Source organism: Chionomys nivalis, chromosome 1 (assembly GCF_950005125.1).
Source record: "Chionomys nivalis chromosome 1, mChiNiv1.1, whole genome shotgun sequence".
NCBI classification, from domain to species: Eukaryota; Metazoa; Chordata; class Mammalia; order Rodentia; family Cricetidae; genus Chionomys; species Chionomys nivalis.
Window position 1 is genome coordinate 149,270,203 of NC_080086.1, and position 17,470 is coordinate 149,287,672.

General features: G+C 52.5%; 1 protein-coding gene across 1 annotated transcript; it reads right to left on the bottom strand.

Annotated features, from left to right (window-relative positions):
* Window positions 1-88: 88 nt before the first annotated feature.
* On the bottom strand, window positions 89-11,489 carry Iqca1l (IQ motif containing with AAA domain 1 like). The gene is made up of 19 exons (XM_057791214.1): window positions 11,479-11,489; window positions 10,579-10,906; window positions 9,685-9,804; window positions 8,828-9,013; window positions 8,246-8,317; window positions 6,811-7,016; window positions 6,315-6,399; window positions 5,623-5,748; window positions 5,427-5,502; window positions 5,034-5,140; window positions 4,255-4,338; window positions 4,103-4,161; window positions 2,881-2,963; window positions 2,640-2,747; window positions 1,908-2,107; window positions 1,503-1,589; window positions 1,092-1,269; window positions 680-918; window positions 89-196 (listed from the first exon to the last, which is right to left on the bottom strand). Exons 1-19 carry the CDS (start codon window positions 11,487-11,489, stop codon window positions 89-91), a joined length of 2,463 nt encoding a protein of 820 aa, XP_057647197.1.
* Between the last annotated feature and the right edge of the window lie 5,981 nt (window positions 11,490-17,470).

Here is a 17,470-nt window from a genome sequence, read left to right on the forward strand (position 1 = left end):
GAGCCACCTGGGCCTTTATGTGTCTGTCCCTCCCCTGACCCTCGAGGCACTACTCATTCGCCAGGGCCCACCCAACAGGCGGCCGCCATCACTTCCTCTTCTTCTTCTCCTTCGCCAGTCTGGCCTCATCAGCCTCCTGTAGGTCCTTGCTAAATTTTATATTCTTTCTTCCCAGTGGAGTCTTGAAATACCAGTCCTGGGATGGCAGAAAAGCAGGGGTTCAGTCCGCTGGATGCAAACTCTCTTTTCCCCTGCAATTTTCTCCCATCCTCCTCCCAGATGTGGGGGAGCAGTGGATGTCCCACACAGCAGGGGCTTCTCCCAGTTTCCAGCAAGTACTCCAGGCCATAGTGCCAGCCGTTCTTGAGAGGTGCAGGTCTTCTTCCCTCCACCCCTACAGGCCTCTGTGACTCCTAATGTCAACCTGCCTCCAGAGATGGCCATCAACCGCAGCAGCCAGTGCCACCCGCCCAGATGGTGTTCTCCCGCTTCCTTGCTCAGGCTCCTACACCTTGGCCCCTCCCTGGTGTTACTAGTCCCCTTCCCAACAGAAGCCCAAACTCATTTGCCCTGACCACCTCCTGGCAACAGGGAAACAGTGGGAGGAACCCCAGGCATGCAGAGGGCTGACTGCTGGCTGCCATTGCTGAGCCCACCAACCCTGGCCTGGCAGCTTCACCTTTAGGGATTCTTCCTCTTCCCTGTAAACTGGATCCAGCCTTGCCAGGTGCCCCACAAACTCAGAGGCAACCAGTGGCCTCTTGGACAGCTGAAGGAGCCGCCGCTCAGTCAGCACTGACTGGATGGCTTGGAGAATGTGACCAGTGGTGTAGCCGTCAGACACCCTCGCCAGGGCACTGATGTCCAGATTCTGGGCCGCCTGTGGTCCCCGGTTCTCTATCATGCGCTTCCAGAGCACTGCAGGCAGAGGAAGGGTCAGAGAGCCACAGGAAAGCCAGGCCCACAGCCTCTAGCTGTGTCTAAGCAGCCCCAAGCCCCTGGAGAGCTGAAGCTCAGAGCAGCAGTGGGGGCTGGGGGAGGGCAAGGGACGCCAAAAGGTCTGGGTCTCTGGGTTCCTTTCCTGGCCTCACCATAACGGGAAGCATAATCCGGCCGAGGTATGAAGAGAATGCGCTCATAGAACCGGCACAGGCCCTTCATCTCAGCCAGCTGTGGACGGTCAGTTGTGCCTATCAGCATCACACGGTCACCGGGGCTCAGCAGTCTAGTGGCCTTCATGAGGTCTTTCTTTATTCTCTTTGGGTCCATCTGGTCCAAGGAGGGAAGGTTATAGGGTTGAGACGTGACGCCTGGGCCTGTGAGACCCTTGGTCTCAGAGCCCCTGGCCTAGGCTGTGCTTCACATCAGTTCTGAGTGTCACTGGCCTTTTAAACAGAGTGTGAACAAGATGCCAGTTTAGTTTCCAATAGCTTGAGCAGGACTTCCAGCCTTGCCTCGGGCTCTGGTTGTCCAACACAGCCCTTTCTGCCCACATTGCTCACCAGCCTTTCTTCCTTTGGGACCTTCTTATAGAAGGTTTTCTCAGTGTTTCCAATCCAGATGACAGAGGGCTGGAGGACCCGGGCCACCTGGATAGGGTGGAGCATAGAAACCAGATGTCAGACGTCCCTGGGCAAGGGTCATATCCCTACCTGGGTCAAACCCCATCAGATGACTTTGTAGTCCCTGACTTCTATTCGCTCCCCTCTGCCTCTCCGCCTTCCACATTCCCCATCACAGGAGCTTCAGGGGAACCCAGGCTCCCACAAGGGTTGGAAGAAAGACGTCCGTTCAGGTCCCTGTATCTCAGCACAATATGGGTCACCCCTAAAGTGTTCAGAAAACCCACCCTGCCGTTGTCTCCATCCTGAGAAATCCACCCTTGCTCTAAGCTAAAGGCTGCCGACCTTAAAGACAATGTGCACCAGCAGTTGGGCCCCATTCTTGCCAGGGTATTTGCCCATCACGTTGCCGGGTGACAGGTCAAACAGGTTGGCTCCGGTTTCTGAGCATACCGCATGGACCAACATCTTCTTCCCCATGCCGGAGGGTCCCACCAGGAGGACGGAGCGGACATGGGGAGCCATGGAATGTATGTCATGAGAGCCTGGGAAGAAGGAGACAGGGCTGGGGCAGGCCATGGACCAAAATTGGGCAGAAGGCTGTAGAAGACCCTTGAAGGTTCTGCCAAGGCCTGGGGTGGAGAGGGTGAGATGCAGATCTGGGCTGTGCTCCCTCCCCAGTACCTGAGCAGCTTCCCCAGGCTGCAGCAACCCCCATGGCAGGAAACCGCGAGGCCAGGAGGGAACTCTGCTGCCTTCCATACCATGCATTTCCAACCCTGGATTACGGTGGGTGGTGCGGAAAGGCACATGACACACTGGTCTGTAAAGCTCCCAGTCTCCGGCATTTAATAAGCTTTCAGGGACGCCCTTCTGAAAAATGAGACTGATGGCAGGGTGTCACTTGGGACTGAGCAAGTCATGGACTCACTTGATCTTTGGGGTGGCCCAATCTGAGTGTGACTGCAGAAGGCTCTGTGAAAGTCAGGGTCGTTATACCCACTCAGGTTAGGGAGAATCAGCCATGCCCCCCTGGTCCTACCCAGCCCTGGCTTTTTACTCCCCTGGGGTTCTCACCCAGCCGCAGAACCCCGTACAAGGCCATGTTCTGTCGTATATCAAACAGGGAAGGCATGGGCATCTTGTTTGCCAAAGTCAGGGTGGACCCAAGATAGAGGCAATCACCTGCGTCGGACAGGGAGGAGCCACCTGTGAATGGCACTCCTGAAGGAGAGATCTGCTGGAGGAGAGGCCTCAGGAGGTGGGGGCAAGGGTCAGGAGGCCTCCCCTAGGTGCAGAGGCGTGGGAGGGGCCTCACCGATGTAGTCACTCAGTGTCACCAGCATGCACTTCTTTATAAGGCCGATGACGACAAGCTCTTCGAACAACGAGTCCACAGTCCTGGCAGACAGACATTAGTGGGAGAGGATGAGGGGAAAGGAAGGTGGAGATGGGGGATGCTGTAGGCACAAGAGGAGAGAACAAGGGGTCCCCTGCTAACATTCTGTGATCAGAAATGTCAACAGAGCTTCTGGACAGCCAGAATCAGAAGTCGAGGTCCTTGGCCACAGTGTCAGGGGACAGGTACTCCACAGTGGGTGCCCTGTGGCAGGAGCCAATGCATCCTGTGACGATGCCCACCAGACCTTTCATGGCCACCATTTGAAATCTGGGTTCAGCACAGCCTTCTTTCCCTTCTTCCCAAGCCAAGTGTAGGTGCGGCTCTCCTTGTGAGTTGTGGTCCCCAGGCAGCGGGCATTAGCAAGAAGGCGTCTTTTGGCAGGTCCCCCCGTGTTCCCAGGGTGGTTAATCCAGGCACAGATTGAAAGGATAGAGCCAATCAAAGGTTGGAGTGGTAACATGTATGATGATTAAAAACCCCATGCGTGTTGTTCTGCTTTGTCAGTGTGTGTGCCATGTTGCCTTTCCTGGATTGTTCACTTTCTCCCTTTACTCTTTGAGGCGCAGTCTCTCACTGCACAGAAAGCTTGCCAGTTTTGGTTGACTAGCTAGCCAGTGAGCGTCAGGAATACACTTGTCTTCCCACCCACACACCACATCCAATTTTTTGTTGCTGTATGTTGTGTTTTTCAAGACAAGGTTTCTCTGCAGAACCCCGGCTGTCCTCGAACCCACAGAGATCCACCTGCCTCTGCTTCCTGAGTGCTGGTATTAAAGGTGTGTGCCGCCACCGCCTGAAGGTGTTTTCATTTTTTAAAAATGTTTATTTATTTATTATGTATATCGTATTCTGTCTACATGTATGCCTGCAGGCCAGAAGAGGGTACCAGACCTCATTACAGATGGTTGTAAGCCACCATGTGGTTGCTGGGAATTGACCTCTGGACCTTTGAAAGAGCAGGCAATGCTCTTAACCGCTGAGCCATCTCTCCAGCCCAGGTGTTTTCATTTTTAAAGGCACTTGGTGGACAAGGTTAGGGGTTCAGCAAGGTAAAGTAACTTCCCGAATGCCACACAGCAACACAACCAAGCCCAGAAATCAGGGTCCCCCACAGACATGTGCAGCAGGGATTCACTACCTGTCCGGGGTCAGATCTTTCTCCTTCCTCTTCTTCCCACTCTTCTTCCCAGCTTTTTTCTGGTGGACAGTAAGTTTACAGGTAAGCATGTTCTGTTCCCCGCTCACCACCCCCAGGTACCCTCTCCTCCTCAGCCCTCCACCCTCATCTACCTTCGGAATCTTCAGGGGTCTGCCTTCCTCCTTGTCCACGGCCAGACGCAAATTCTTCAGTTCCTGTCGCATCAGCTCATCCACCTGGGGACATGGCAGGGTGTGTGGTGGGCAGGATAAGTGAGAAGTGGGGGGGGGGGGAGAGGAACATCAGGGGAAAGTCGAGGTGGAGAGGAAGTGAGTAGAGGGTCACCAAGGCTTTCCCACTACAGAGCTGGCAGGTCCCCTTCCCTCCATTGCTCAGATCTGAATTCACATTTTGTTCTCTGTGACATGAGAAGCTACCCTCAGCAGCCATTAACACGGGATGGAGTCCACATTCTAGAGCTGGAGCCAGAAATCCACCCTTTAAAATCGTGGGGACCTAAGCAGTCACAGGCTTGATGTGGGCTGCTGGAAGTGAGGACCCTACCAAGGATGGAACTAAAGGACAGCATAGCCTTCCAGCAGATAGCCCTGGCGGTACAGTCAAGAGGTTTGCAGGGTGTGGCAGGGGCACAGCACCATGCCCAATCTGGTCATGGCTCTGGGCTCCTCCTCCTGCCCTCACATCTTTACTGAGGGGTAAGGGGACACTGGGGAAGTTGGGGACAGTGTGGGTGATGGGACAGCAGGTAGAACCTGGCCTGGGTACAGAGAACAGAGGTTCACAGAAGACTGGCTGGATGCCCAGGGTGGAGACCTGGAGGGCACAAATCGGGAGGGGTCTCAAGTGGCTAGGCTTTCCAGAGGTGGACAGAAGGTAGCAGCTTGAGGGGAGCCTCAGGCTGTGTGCACACCTGTGCCCGGATCTCCAGCTCCACTTCCTTCCTTTTCTCTTCCCGGAGTGTCTCAGAGTCAAAGTTCTGGCTGGGGTGTTTGTTGTCATAACGGCTCTTCCACACACCTGACCACATTTTTAAAGAAAAAGGCCAGAGAGAGGGAGAGGGAGAGGGGCAGAGAGAGAGAGAGAGAGAGAGAGAGAGAATCATAGCTAGCCTCCTGTTCTTGTTGGCTGCCCTAGGCTTAACTGCTTGACTCCAGAATTCAGAAGAAAACCCAGGCAACCATCACACACTCCTCTTCATCTGCCAATGTCATCCCTAGGGCAGATACCTACTTTCTCCATGACCTGGGGCTCTGAGACACTCCATCCCCACTCTCAACACACCTCTAGCCATCTCCCTTCTTACTTGTGTATTCCTCGTGGCCAGCATTAATTACAGGGATGACTTTGGAAGGCAACACTTTGAATATCACTTCTGGTTCCTAGAATGGAAACATGAAACCCACCTTGCCTCCTGACCTGTGCCTGCAGGCAGCTGAGATACCCTTCCTGTTGTCTCAGGCTCTCCCTCCTACTGGCTCCTCTGCAGGGAGCTAGCTAACCTTCCGGGCCTTTTCGTCCTTGGTTTTCTTTTTCTTATTCTCTTTCTTTTCCTTCTCTTTCTCCCTATTCTTCTCTTGTTCCTTCTTTTTGTTCTCCTGGGCCTGTGTCTCCAGTTCTTGTCTCACCTGGATCGAACAACAAGCAGCATTTGGGAGACTGAAGGGATTTCACAGAAGCGGGAGAGCCCAGAAGGGCGGTGGTGGCGCACGCCTTTAATCCCAGCACTCCGGAGGCAGAGGCAGGTGGATCTCCCTGAGTTCAAGGCCAGTGTGGTTTACACAGTGAGACCCTGTCTTGAAAAAACAAAACGAAACAGGAAGAACCCAAAGCCAGGCGCAGGCGGACTTGGATTCTTACAGCCTGGGGAAACTGCCAGGGTAGAGATACTTGAGGGTGGGGAGTCAACAAGAAGAGGATGCTGAGAAGAGCTGTTCTCATCGGAGCTGTTGCCCTCTCCAGGGCCATGTGAGTCTATAGCCTCAGTGGTCCCACCAGACCGCTCCCTTGCTCCTCAGGGCCTTGGTTGCCTTGGGCCCCATGCAGTCTCTTTGCCACTCATTCATCTCCTCCTCACCCCCGCTGCCACAGCTATCTCTGTTTAGGCTGACCCCCCACACACTAACAACATCCTCAGCTCACATGCACTGTCGTCTGCAATCCCAGGCGGTGCCTGTCCCCATCTCAGGAGTACCTGCTCTGGAGTCTTGTCTGCGAAGATCAGGTAGGATCCACCCGAAGCCTCATCTGGATAGTCCGGGAACCGACCAGTCAGGGCACTGAGTGGATACAATGTAGTTAGACAGATGGTGGCTGGAGGGATGGGTGGGAGGAGGATGAGTGGATCGGTACCCAGAGGGAGTGGGTGGATAGACAGAGGGAAGGATAAACGGATGGAAGGGCAAAGAGATTGGGGATGAGAGAAAGAATAGGCAGACCAGAATGGAAAGAGCTGAGGGCCATAGGGCCGTCACAGTACTCCCCCTATTTTGTCCTGGCACCTTCTCTTCTCTCAGGGAAATGGGAAGTCAGGTGTGGACATGGTCCTTAGAGTGGGCTCAAGGTCTGGACCAAGAGCATTAGAAAGGGGTGAGAGCTTATAGAGAAGGGGACAGTTCTAGAGAGAACAGGCTCTGGGGACAATGGGTGAGGGAGAGAAGGTTGGGACAGCTGCGGCTGTGGACACTGACTGGCACTCAATAAACCACTGTCGGATTTGATCCTTCATCTTCTCCTTCATGTCAGGCCCCTCGGTCTCTGTGAGAGAATCGTGGGTCTTCCCTATGGCATCCTGAAATTCCTCTTCCTTTTCCACCTGCCGGACCCTCCGTGACTCCTCCCCCAGGAAGGCCTGGGTCAGGATGCTCAGGTGTGCTGTCTGGTTGGCCGAGGGGAGCTAGGGGAAGTGAAGAGAGGCGGGGGGGGGGGGGTTCACACACACTTCCCCCACTCGGTCCCCAATACACTCACACGTTTGCCCAGCTCATGCACATGCCCTCGTGGAACGACGGCATGCCTGCATCAGGAGAAATTGTGTTTGGAGCTGAAATTTGTCTGTGTAAATTACCCTGGTAATGAGTTTGCTAGATGCATCCGGGATGGCCCCCCCAGCAGCCCTCCCCCGTGAGCCTGAGGCCCCAGCCCCCACGCATGCCCCGCCCGGCGGCCGAGTTGGCAGCCGTTCTCACAGCCACTTTCCCGCCTCATTGGCTCCCAAATGTATTTTAAATATCACTCTGCGCAGAGACAATTACTGAAAACGCTGAGCTCACACTGTTGATGGGCCCGGGCGGCCAGGCTCATTCCTCACCCACTGCTGTTGCCCCCACCCCTGCTCTCCCTCCTGGGGGGTCCCATTCTGCAGCCTCTTAGCAAGTCTTTGACCTCTACTTATTACACAGCAGCCCCCTAGTCGCCACTGAGCCTGCACCCCAGAAGCCTTCCTCTTAGTCCCTCTGGCCTTGACCTTGCCCCCCCACAGCTCCTCTATCAACCAGGTCTCCACAGGATCTACCTAGAGCAAAGCTCCTCTCCCCAGAGTGTGGCCCTCGCCCTGGCAGGGCCTTCAACAAATACTGACTGGATGAGGGAAGGATTTGAGAACAGAGGGCACTTTAAGAGAATGGGGCTGCTCCCTCCAACTGGACACACACATGTGCACATGTACAACATGCAAGGGTCTCAGCCCCTTCCCAGTTCATGCCCCCCATGTGCAATCACACTCAGCAGAGCAGAAAAGCTCACCTAGGCTCCCAAAACAAGTGGTGACCTCACAAGTCCTGGCTTAGGGGTATATGCCTACCCCAACATGGCTTCCAGTGGTTCCCTGAGACTAGAAGAGGCCTGAGGGCACCACAGGGTGCTCCTGCTGGACCTACGCCTGCAGCCTTTCCTCTTAGTAAGGGCAGGGATGCAAGGTCCAGGATGCTCTGGTCCATCCTTTTTCTGTCCCCATCCCCACAATTGAGATGCTGTGGGGACAGGTTGAAAAAATCAGTGATTTCCCTGTCCTAATGCTTCTTTCTTCCCCAGGGTCTGCCTCTCTGCCACAGTGGACTCTGGGACAGGGTGCAGAGGATGGAGATGGGGAAGGAGGAAGCCCTGTGTGGGCCAGGGAGGGCTTACCATGCCAATGAACTCCATCTCCGCACGCCGATCCTGCTCAATGCGTTTCCTCTGCAGGTAACCTTTCCACACCTGGGGTTGGGGACACATGCCACTCAGATGCTCTCCAGGTCATGTGACCTCAGGCCTAGGGGGAGCAGCAGGGGTACCTCCTGCTGACTGTTATCTCCTAAGGTCTTAGCCCAGGAGGTTAGGGTGGGACTGGAGGAAGGAGGGTAGCCAATGCTCTGGCACTGGACTTATAGATGTGAGCTACCGTGTGGGTGCTAAGAACCAAACTCAGAGCCTTTGCCAGAGCAGCCAGTGCTCGTAACCTCTCCAGCCTCGGGAAACTGGGCTAGAGTTGAGAGACGACCTCTCCGGGACCTGAGTACAGAGTGGACCAACGTGCTTTCCTAGGTGCCAGACACATCCATCCCAACATACCTTTGTGCTTGGGCTTATTGATAGATAAGGTCCTGTGTTTAGCACCAAGCTGTGGACCACAGACTTGGGGCACCTTCGCTCCTGGGGTTAATTGCTGAGCCCCGCTCTTACTGGGAGAGAGTCTACCCTGGCCCTTTTTCGGCCACTCAGGGTTACCTTTTGTATGACAATGGCTCCCTGGTCCTGACTGAATTTCTGGCGCCCATCCTCCCGGATCTTCCTATCCCGCTCCTCTTCTTTCCGAATCTCTCGCATGAAGGTGGCTCGCAGTCGGCCCTGCCTGGCCCGCTCAGCACTCTGCACTAGAATTAGGGCCTCAGTCCGGCTCATTCCTCGAAAATTCTTGCCATAACAGGGACAAAATAATAGGAAGACATGAGCAAGAGCTTGTACCCAGGGCAGCCGAGAGATCAGTCACCGAGGATGTACCAGGGGCATAGTCCTAGGTGCTGGAGATCTGCCCTGCAAGGTGTTGGAGGGTCCAAAGTGGGAGCAGGGTAGGGCAAGACCTGTCTGTCCTGTAGGAGGACTCTTGGAGGGCGACCCCCACATACAGTAAACATCCCGGCAGGAAGGCAGATGTTTGGAAGAGATACTTGTGTCAAATGACCGAGGCAATGAACCCCAAGAAATTGGGATTTCTCCCAGGAAGATCAAGGGAGGAAAAGGAAAGTGCTAGAATCCTGCTACCAGTCAGAGGGTGAGATTATCTCCCAGAAAGAGATACTTAGGGGGTGTACCAATCATTAGCCTAAGTTGCAGGAGAGACTGGAGCCCAGAGAGTGGTGATGGTTGGGACTTTGAGGGACTACTTAATTCTGCTTATTTCTGGCCCTCTATTTGAACCTAAATCTCGTGGGATGACCTGCATTGTGGCCACACTGGATACATCTTTTTCTGCTCTTCACTCTAAGTTTGTCTAACTAGCCAGGTGAGGGTGCACAGCTGAACCTACCCACTTTGTTAAGGCTTCCAGGACTCAGGTGCTGACCCAAACAATCCTACAACATTACCTCCTGAGAAATCAGTGGTTCCAGTCTGGCCAGGATCTCAGCCAGCATCTGCTGTCGTGCCTTCATGGCGCTGGACTGCTCCAGCTGAAAATATTTGGGGATGGGGACCTCCAGGTCTGCCTTCAGCGCAATACGGGAAGAAGGAGGATGAGGAATTTAGAAACCCAGGCCTCTGGCCATCTGCTGGGCTTCTAGCCATGTCTGTAGTCCTGACACCATTTCCCTCCCACCTAGAGGCCTGGGATGGGAAACATGGATGCTGGGTTGTGACCCAAGAGTCACCCCTGCCCCACATCTGACTGAGATAAATTCTGAGGATGCCAAATCCAGTCGTACCTCAGGATTACAGGAAAGCATTTGACAGTGCCTTTACCACCCTGACTTCTACATAAGAACGTAGAATCTTGGGCAGCCTTCTCTCCCACCCCATCTTCAAGTTTTCTGGGAGCTGGCTGGGGAAACCTTGACACTCCTTTGGCTATGGAGCAAGGACTGAATTCTGGCCTTGATGGAACAGGACCGGAGGCTGCCTAGCACTGTGCTCTAAAATCTCTGGCTATGTGAAACTTGGCTGTGCTCACAGGCCTCCTGGCATGTTTCAAGAAACAAGTGCAGCTTTAGCGGATCTGAGGTATTCTTTGCGTTTCCACCTAGCTCCTAGGTGAGGCCAGGGACCATACTTTGAGAAGCAAGCTTCCCTAAGGCCCTGCTCATCCATCCTGCCGAGGTTCCCAGGTCTTCTCAGACGCAGTGTGAGGCCAACTCCAAAGCCCCCCAGTTCCTGAGAGTCTAAACCTCAACCCTCATCATCCTGCTCCCTAACAGAATTGCCTCAGGTCAAGGCCTGCCCAGTCCCTCCAAACCCCACCCCATCGCGGGTGGCTGCTTACGCACTGGGGTCAGATTGAGATCCTGCAACACTCGGTCCAGGCAGTGGGTCTCGCACAGGTCAACGCGCACCAGTTCATCCTTGAGCTCCAGCACGCGGCCTGCTACGCCGTCCAGCAGGCGACGCAGCAGCCGGCGCTTCTGTGGCTGCACCATCTGGTCGTAAGCCATGTCGAAGCGGCGCAGCAGCCCCAGGTAGTACAGGTAGAGCACCGAGACCCTGTACTGGAAGTTCTGCCTCTCCCGGCCCGGCACCGGTTCCAGCAGAGAAGGCTCTCTCTCCAGCACCTCTTCCAGAGTCACATGGGAGGCCTCCCAGAGGCGTTGGTAAGCTCTAGAGAGAACGTGCTAGCTGTGTGTCTCACCAGCACCACCGGGGGACAGTGAGGACAAGGGGAAAGAGTCACTGCCTTTCCGGGACTGTGAACTCTGGGTTCTAGAGGGAGTGATGCTCATGCTGTCAAAGTGGACTTCAGGAAAGTGAGGGGCCACTGGAAAATGAGCAGGCACGGGCATGGTTTTTAGGGCTAGAATAAGGGTCTTCAGGTCTTTGATGGATCAGCAAGGAGAGTGAAGACCAGGCTTGAGAGTCTGGGCCTGGATGTTCCTGCGAGGGGTAGAAGCACTGCGTCCTTTGTAAGTGAGAGTACTGCTCCATCCACTGTGCAGTAAAAGTCTGCAGTTGTGGGTGAGGAAGAGTAGGGAGGTGCCTCCATTCCACAGAGTTCTGGGATCAGAATGAACTGCCCAGGGGAAGTCTGCAGGCTGAAAACCGGTCCCAGGTGGCACAACCAGGGGCTGTGGGAATGCTCAAACCCACTCAGGACCTGCCAGCACCCAGCTCCCCTCCCTGGCCTCAGGTCCAGTGTAGTCTCTGCTTTTCGCTCCCAATGGTTCTCTACTCACCCCTCAGACATGGTGTCTTCACCCCTCGATCCCCTTTTGTGAGTTGGTGGAACCACAGAAGCTACATGGAGCAGAACAGTCTGGCTTGAAGAGTTCTGACCCATTGTACCTATGTTCTAAAGCAGAGGGGTGGGGCTGGGGAGTACAGGGTTGGGGACACTTGTGTAGGCTGCACACTGAAAGGTCCTTGGGTGATGGCTATAGAAATGTCAGGGCAGAGTGTGGGACAACTGACACTTTTCTTGTGCCTACCAATAAATTAACAGTCTCTCTCTTTGATGTCGCCTGTGAGTTGCGGGGAGGGGCAGGTTAAGTACACTTTCCAGGGGCATCATTTCAACTGCAACTTCTCATCCAGAGGAAACTTCAGGTGAATTTTATTATGGTGTCAACACACTTCCCCTCCTCAACCTCCCAAGTAGCAAGTGTACAGTCGTACACTCTGTTCGTTCTCTCCTATTGTGATAAAACACCATGACCTCACCAAAACAACTTCCGGAAGATTTTAGCTTCTAGTTCCAGAGCATTAGAGTCCATAATGGCAGGTCAGATAGTACAGGCAGGCCTGGCGACCGGGGCAGGATGCTGGGAGCCCACATCTTTAACCTCAAGCACAAAGCAGAGAAAACTGCCAATAGGGCAAGGCCTTAAGCTCTCAAAACCCACTCCAGTGAAATACTTCCTCTAACAAGGCCATACTCCCTAAACCAAGCTAGACAGTGCTACCAACTAGGGACCAAATATTCCAATGTGATAGAGACATCTCATTCAACCACCATATTTACGATAACTACCCCCTTCTCCTACGCATCCACTCCTGTCGTAGGGGTAGAGGAATGGGGATAGAACCGGAGCCTGGTAAGTGATAAGCACACATTCTTCCCCTGAGCCGCCTCAGCCTGGGCTTGGCTCTTATGGAGGGCCTACCTGAGAAGTCTGTATGGCAGGAGCAGGGAGAGGCACTGGATTGTGGTCAGAAAGCCCTGAACTCGCTCGCTTTCCCTGATTTTGGTGGTGGGAGGTACTTTTTTGGCTCAGTATTAAGCAAGGACAAGAAGGAAGGGATGGAGGAAGAGAGGAAGGAAGGAAAGGAGGAAGGGCCAAGGAGGAGGGGGGAGGAAGCGGCTGAGGGATGCAGGGGCAGAGGTGGCATTCCCATGCGTGCTGTAGACAACCAGAGGACGGTGTTTAGATGGTGATCCTGTTCAGGGTTGAGGTGCGCTCCTCACTCCTCGTGTCTCCCATGGCACCTTCAGCATCAAAGCGTCAGACCAAGTGGTGAAGCTGGCAGAGTGAGGTTCGGGCCCCATCTTCTGGGTCTGGGCCCCTGGATTTTCTCTGGAGCTGTGGAACCCAAGTGTGGATGGCTGATTCTCAATGTGTGAAAGCAACATGCATCTTGAGCCAGGAGTAATATCTGTGATGTGTGAGGGGCTGCTCTCTGAAGTGGCATCTCAGCCATCATCTCAAGACGGGTCCTTTCATGACAAGCCAGATCTATCCGCCACAAGGCGAACACAGAGAGTGTTAAATCTGCCCAAGTAAGTCCCCTGCTCTGCTCAGTCTCTCCAGAGTTCGAGGAGAGTAGGTGTGTCTTTAGGGAACCTGGTGAAAGAGAAAGCATGTATGTGGCAAGTGGGGGTCCAGGCGGAGGACAGGCTATAACTGCAATTTTGTGTGTCTGTGAGCATTTTGCAAATGTCTCAAAACACAAAGGAGAAAATTTATGAATCTCATAAACACCTTAAATTGAGAAGGGAGAAATTATTAGAAAATATTAGAGGAAAGTTAAAAACCCAACAAGGTCGGCATGGTGATACAGGACTCTAAAATTCAAGCACTCAGGAGGCGGCTGGATCTGTGAGTTCAAGGTCAACCTGATCTAAGTAGTTCCAGTCCAGTTAAGACTCTATAGTGAGACTTTGTCTCCAAAATAACCTCAAAATAACCTAAATAAATAAATAAATAAAACAGTGCTCTTTTAGGCTATTTAGAATAGCAGGTTATCTATAAATTGATTTAACCTACAGTTTACATGTATTTGTACGTGTTATTTCTCTTTGACATACTTTGTAGCTTGGGTTGGCCTTGAGTTTGAGTTAACTCTGCCCACACCTCCTGAGTCCTGGTATTACAGGCGTGAGCCACCACTCCTGTTTTCATATCCTAAAGCGCACATTTGCCGACTGGGGCTGTAGCCTAGCACGCACAAAGCCCTGTCTGGATAAACAGGTGCTACGTACCTCAGCTCCACAGGGGCTGAAGGAGGATCAGAGTTCAAGGTCATCCTCAGCTAAATAAGGAGACTGGAACTAACTTTGGCTACAGGAAACCTTGTCTCAAAAGCCAGGTGGTGGTGGTGCCTGTATTTCATCTCAGCACTCGGGAGGTAAAGGCAGGCGGATCTTTGTGAGTTCAAGGCCAGCCTGGTCTACAGAGTGAGTTCCAGGACAGACAGGACAACACAGAGAAACCCTGTCTCGAAAATCCAAACAAAAAAGAAACCGTATCTCAAACAAAACAAAAACATAACAAGAGTTATATAAGGTTCTGAGTTCAACCACCACCCTCCTGCCCTGCAGAAACAAATCAGTCTGCAGTGTCCAAACACAGTGGCTGTCACATTAGTACGATGGCACAGATGAGAGTTAATGGCACCAACCCACATCCTAGGGATTGTGGGCCCAGAAATGAAAACAGCATAAAAACAGACCCCTGGTCCTCGCCCTGGTCCTGCTTCAGCCCACTGTGTTAAGACAGCTCTGACACCTGTCACTTACAGCATGTCTCCAGAAAGCAGTTTCTATAAAGTGTGTTGTGATTCCACCTGTGGACACTGTTGTCCCAGATAACACATGGTTTATCACATCTCTCTCTCTCTCTCTCTCTTTCTTTCTTTCTTTTTTTTTTTTTTTTTTTGATTTTCGAGACAGGGTTTCTCCGTAGCTTTTGGTTCCTGTCCTGGAACTAGCTCTTGTAGACCAGGCTGGCCTCGGACTCACAGAGATCCGCCTGCCTTCTGCCTCCCGAGTGCTGGGATTAAAGGCGTGTGCCACCACCGCCCGGCTATCACATCTCTTTTTCAAATCAACACTGTGTACGGGAACATACGTCACTTGGAGCTGGTGTACTAGGTGATGCTCTCGATGCCCCTGACATAGTGTGCTTGGCCAGCTCTCCAAGCAACAACAGACACACAGCTGTCTGGACTTCCCAGGAAGTCCGTGTTCAGCCTGGCTGGGCCAGCCAGGCGGCCTCCAAAAGGAATCACCCACAAAGGACTTGTGATGACTAACCTTGGTTGTCAACTTGACACCCCTGGGAAGAGAGACCCTCAATTGAAGAATTGCCTCCATCAGAGGCTTGTCCTTTTGCCTGGGACATTTTCTTGATTGTTAACAGAGGTAGGAGGCCCAGCCCACTACAAACAGTTCTATCCCTAGGCCAAGGGGCCTGGCTGTGTAAGAAAGGAGCTGAACTTGACCCTGAATTCGTGTAAGCAACATTCCTCTGTGGTTTCTGCTCTACGTTCTTCTTCTTCTTCTTCTTCACTGCTTGGGAGTTCCTGCCTTGACTTCCCACAAGGATGGACTGCAAGCTGTAAGCTGAAATAAACCTCTCTTCTCTGAGCTGCTTTTGGTCATGGTGATTAACCCAGCAACAGAACACAGACTAGGACAGAGTTCGTGATCAAGCCGAGGCTCGGCAGAGATGTGGGTGTCAGGGACCATTGCGTTAATGAAGGCTCTCAAGGAGAATGGAACAAGCCAGTGAGCGGCATCTTTATTTGTGATGAAAACTGCAAGATGCAGGGGCAGGGAGACAGAGCAGTCGGACCTGAGTACACAGGCTGGAGAGATGGCGCAGAAGTTGAGTGCTTGCTTGTGGCTCTTTCAGAGGACCCGTGTTCGATTCCTAGTACCAGGGTGTTGGTTAGCTCACAACCCATCCACTGCTCCAGCTCTGTTTGTGACTTTATTTCTCATCCATGTCATTGTATCCTATGTTAACAGCCACTGTGCTGAGAGATAGCACAATGCAGATATATTTTTTTGTTTGGGGGAGTGGGTGTTGGTGGTGACTGAATTCAGAGCCTTATGCAAATCTCTCCTTATTTAGATGAGGATGACCTTGAACTTCCACAGGCAGAATCCTAACACACTCTTTCTGTAGCCAAAGCTCCCATTAATACATAGTCCCTGACATCAGTGCCTCTGCCAAAAAAGCTCATCTTGATAAGGGCAATACTCTCCCTAAATGGGGGTATGCCACTGTCCCCATCTATTGCCAAAACTTTGAGGGTAGGAGTTAAGTGGAAACACAGCTTCCTGGTTTCTCCTTGAAAGCCTCCATTAAAACAGTGGTCCCTGACATCAGTATCTCTATGTATGAGCTGGTCATGAACATTTATGTTTGCAGGACTGGGAATGGAACCTGGGGCTTTCTTCATGCCAGAGAAGTGCCCTACCACTGAACTCACATCCAGTTCAACACAATTTCTTTTCTGAGACAGATTCTTACTATGTAGCTTGGGCTGGCTTTAAACCTTCCTGCCTCAGCCTCCTCTGTGCTGCCTATACACTACCATGCTTTGCTTTTTGTTTGTTTTTTTGTTTTTCAAGACAGGTTTCTCTGAAGCCTCAGCTGTCCTGAACTCTCTGTAGACTGGGCCTCCAACTCAGATCCACCTGCCTCGTATGTGCTGGGATTAAAGGCATGCACCACCACTGCCTGGCTTGTTTATGCATTTTTATAGAAATATTTGAATTTATTTCTCCCCCTCCCCCCTTCTACGACTTTTTCTTTCTTTTGATCCTTAGTTTGATTTGAGTAGATCTAATGGATTACAAGGTTTTCCCTCTTTTTCTGAGACAAGGTCTCTCACTGAATTTAGGGCCTACCAACTGAGTTATACTGTCTGACCAGCAGGTTCTGGGAATCCTCCCGACTCTGCTCCTCCGGGGCTGGGATTTCAGGAGTGTGCTGGTGTGCCCAGCTTTATACATGCATGCTAGGGATCCCTGGGTCTTTGTTAGATTTTATGTTTGTGTGTATATGCACATGCATACCGTTCTGAGAGACCCTGGAGCTGGAGTCACCCAAAACAGTGAGTACTAACTAGGACCTGAACATGGATCCCCTGTGAGAGCAACAAGCCATCTCGCCAGCCCTGGGTACTCAGGTCTAACTGTACTGCTTCTCTGCACCTGCATCTTGCTGTCCTCATCAGTACATGTATGCAGCTGTCTCTAATATGGATGAGTGACAGTTGACACCAAGGGTTGCTGTGTACTGTGCTGTTCTACAAATGCATCTCAGAGCCCTGCATAAGTGAGTTATCCCTGGAGGTGACATTCTTAGAGGGAGGGCTGTCAGTCAAAGCATATGTTCACTTAACTGGTGTTTGGTGAGCAACTTGCTGTCTAGCAAGGACATCTGTATGGCAGTTACTGCGTCGCTGGACCAGGAGGTAAGTGACCTATGGATGGATGGTCTGGGCTGACCACAAATTACTTTGAGTAGGGCACTCCTCTATGCGTGTGTCTTTTTCCATCACAGAGACTTCTGAACTAGGCACCCTAAGATGTGAATGGGGGACTTGGTCAGTGTAAAGTAGGAGACAGGTGGCTAAGCCAGTGGGGGAGTCAGAGCTGGCTGGGTACCTGACCAGTCACTGCTCTGGCCATTCCTGCCAGCAGAAGGCTGCAGCTAGTCAAGAACTTGGTCATCCTGTTATCAGGGCCACGTGGGTGAACGGCAACTCTCAGCTCAATGAGGTAACACCAGGCCGTCAGCTACCCTCGTCCATGCCTGACCCAACCCTTTTGCCGGATTTTGATCCTAGATCTGAGCTAAGCCACAGGTACTTGAACACAGTGACTACAGAATCCTGGAACAGCTCGAAAGCCACCAACTTTGGGAATAGAGGGCACCACAAATCAGAAACTGATGGTGGGGGTGCGCAGCAAATGCCACCTGCTGTGTGTGAAAA